This window comes from Octopus bimaculoides, chromosome 8, assembly GCF_001194135.2.
Source record: "Octopus bimaculoides isolate UCB-OBI-ISO-001 chromosome 8, ASM119413v2, whole genome shotgun sequence".
In the NCBI taxonomy this organism is placed as follows: Eukaryota; Metazoa; Mollusca; class Cephalopoda; order Octopoda; family Octopodidae; genus Octopus; species Octopus bimaculoides.
In genome coordinates, this window is record NC_068988.1 from 14,683,671 (window position 1) to 14,686,469 (window position 2,799).

Sequence of the window (2,799 nt, forward strand, 5' to 3'; positions counted from 1 at the left end):
CGTATGGTATGGTATTATACAAAAACCATTCCAAAAGGATAGGTGATCAAAAATTCAAAATAAGCAACAAGGATTTCAAAGATGATTGCAGTACGCACGTTTCATGCTACCCCATTTATTTAAGTAATGCAAGCATTACATTAAATGCAATATATAAAGAAAATACACAATTTTCTTTGTATTGTAACTGAATTATTCCAAGGTATTTTATTATAAAAAAAATAATTTCAAAATGCATTATGACATACCAGCTTCACCTCTGAGAGAAGATAATCTTTATTATGCTCATGGGTACATTATGTTGATTATGTGCAATGATTATCATTTACACCTGTACATTACAATGACTATGTTCTTTTAAGATGTGGAAACAAGTACATAATAATGCATTCTACATTAGATTAGAAGTAAATAGATTGTAATAATGTACTTTGGGGATAATTCAATTAATTGCAACACAAAAGGAATTGTACATTTTCTTTTTATTACTTTTTCTGTATATTTTGTGTGGAGCATTTTCACCTTGTGTGTGTGTATGTGTGTGTATATATATATATATATATATATATATATATATATAAAATCATCATCATTGTTTAACGCCCACCTCTATGCTGGCATGGGTAAAAACACACACACACACAGTGCACTACTTAATGTTGTTTGTTTCTTTTTAGAATAATTCGAAAGGCAAGGTAGTCCTTCTCAGTAAACATTACAATTCAACCTCGCTTTAAAATGTAAACAACATGGTTACTTCACAAGCTAATCTTTCCATGATTGATCTGTCTAACTAGCTTCAGGTTTTGCTGAGCAAAACCTGAAATTAGTCATATTGTTTTGTTTTGGTTTTTTTTTCTTTACTTTCTGTTCACAGAGAGATAAGCTTGTGGTATAACTACTTTGTTTACTTTTCACAAAGAGGCTAAACAGTAGACTTACTGGAAAGATTTACCTTTCACTTCAAACATAAATATATACATATATATATATATATATAATTATATATACACACACACACATACATGCACACACAGTATGTGTCCACAAATCATGGTGGGATTTATGCTTCATATACATGTTGAATAAGAGATCAACTAATAAGGTTTATGTACAGTTTAGTGTGGTTTGATGTGGCTTCCATTTGTTGCCCTACACGCATCTAAACAATACTCCAGTTGAATGAGTGAAGAAGACTTTATGGATACACTGTGTATAACTATCATATATATATATATATATATATATATATATATATATAGGGATGTTGCTATTTTCAACAGCCTTTTTTTTATTAACTAAAGGATTAGTCCCCCAATTTCTTGCCCTTTTCTTTCTCCATGAGATAAGGATAGCTATTTCAAAAGTCTGACAATCAATTATTACACCCATCTCACTAATCCTTTAGTAAATAAAAAACTGGCCATAGATAATAGGAAAGTACCCACATCATATATATATATATATATATATAGCTTTCAAAACAATTTTTTCTTTATTTAAAATCTAAAATAACCAACTAGAAACTAATTACAGACTGATAGGAAACTAGACTAACAAATTAGATGAGTGCTGGTTGTAAGAAATTGTGAAAGCAATATGGGCACAGCAGAAAAATCCACTGGATGTTATCAACAAGTGCAAAATACACATACCAGAGAATGTAAAAATGTCAAGAACACTTTTGGGTGAACTTGGGCTAGATGAGTCACTGTCTGTTTCAAAGAAAATCAAGAAATACAAGGAAAGAAGAAAAAAAGACAAACAAAATCACAGAAAATGAGCTGTAGAAATCTATTGAGAATTATAATGGTGAGGAATTGAGGAAAGCAACAACAAAGGAAGAAGATGATATGTATGGCTGAAGTTAAATTCGGTGTGATAAAAGCAAGAGTTAAGCTTAATGATGAGGTCAATTGAGGGTTTTTTTAATTAAAAAAATTTGAATTTTTAAAATTTTATTTATTGATTTTTTTATATAGTTATATAATAATGAAGCAATGATAGGGGGAAAAAATCAATGAAAGTTGACAGTTTTGACAGCAATATATACAAAGTGTTAGATGAAAGACCAGAGATAAAGAAGATGAGTCGAACCTGACCTTACAGCAGAACCAGAAGGCCAGTGGAGGTGGTGGGGAAGAACAATGAGAAGGGGAGCTGGTTCTAGAACAATGAGGTATGAAAGGAGTCAGATATCAGAGAAAATAATGTTGGACAGAGAAAGATATAGAACAGAAGAATAAGGCAAATGATACATGCAAGAGATGAGAGAGAGATAGAGAGATGGAAACACATGAAATGTACTCAAGCAGAATAAAGGTGATATATATCCATGCAACAGTGAGAAAACAGCAGATTACCAATATATACATACATATATATATTTATATACATACATATATATATATGAGAGAAAGAGTGAGACAGAGATGGAAGGAAGAAAGGAAGAATGGAAGAGCTCCTCAAATTAACAAGTTTGGTGACACACAGCTCATGGATTGGCTTCTGAACTAATCATACTAAATGTGTATTAAATCAGTTACATCAATGATTGAAAAACTGGAAAAATAATATTAAGAACCATACAATCTCATAAATCTACTTAAGAAGATTTCCTTCGTTCTATTCTTGAAAATGCAAATACAACATGAATGTATATACCTAACTATTATATATTTTTTTTTTTTTCAAAATTATATTTCACAATCAAATGACATTTAAAACAGAACTTTTTTTTTTTGAGATATTTCTAAAACCTAAGCTACAACATGGTGGGAAGTGGTTGATTTTGTGGTT

At 30.4% G+C, this 2,799-nt stretch overlaps 1 protein-coding gene across 7 annotated transcripts in view; it reads right to left on the reverse strand.

The window, feature by feature from the left end:
- Window positions 1-2,799, reverse strand: part of LOC106867173 (F-BAR domain only protein 2) — a 189,726-nt gene that overhangs the window by 30,855 nt on the left and 156,072 nt on the right. The window contains exon 13 of one of the 7 annotated variants that reach the window (XM_014911966.2): window positions 1,656-1,715. The exons of the other annotated variants lie outside the window; for them this stretch is intronic. Within the exon in view, the coding sequence (XP_014767452.1) occupies window positions 1,656-1,715 (60 nt within the window). The remainder of the gene's footprint in view (window positions 1-1,655; window positions 1,716-2,799) is intronic. 7 annotated transcript variants of the gene reach the window in all.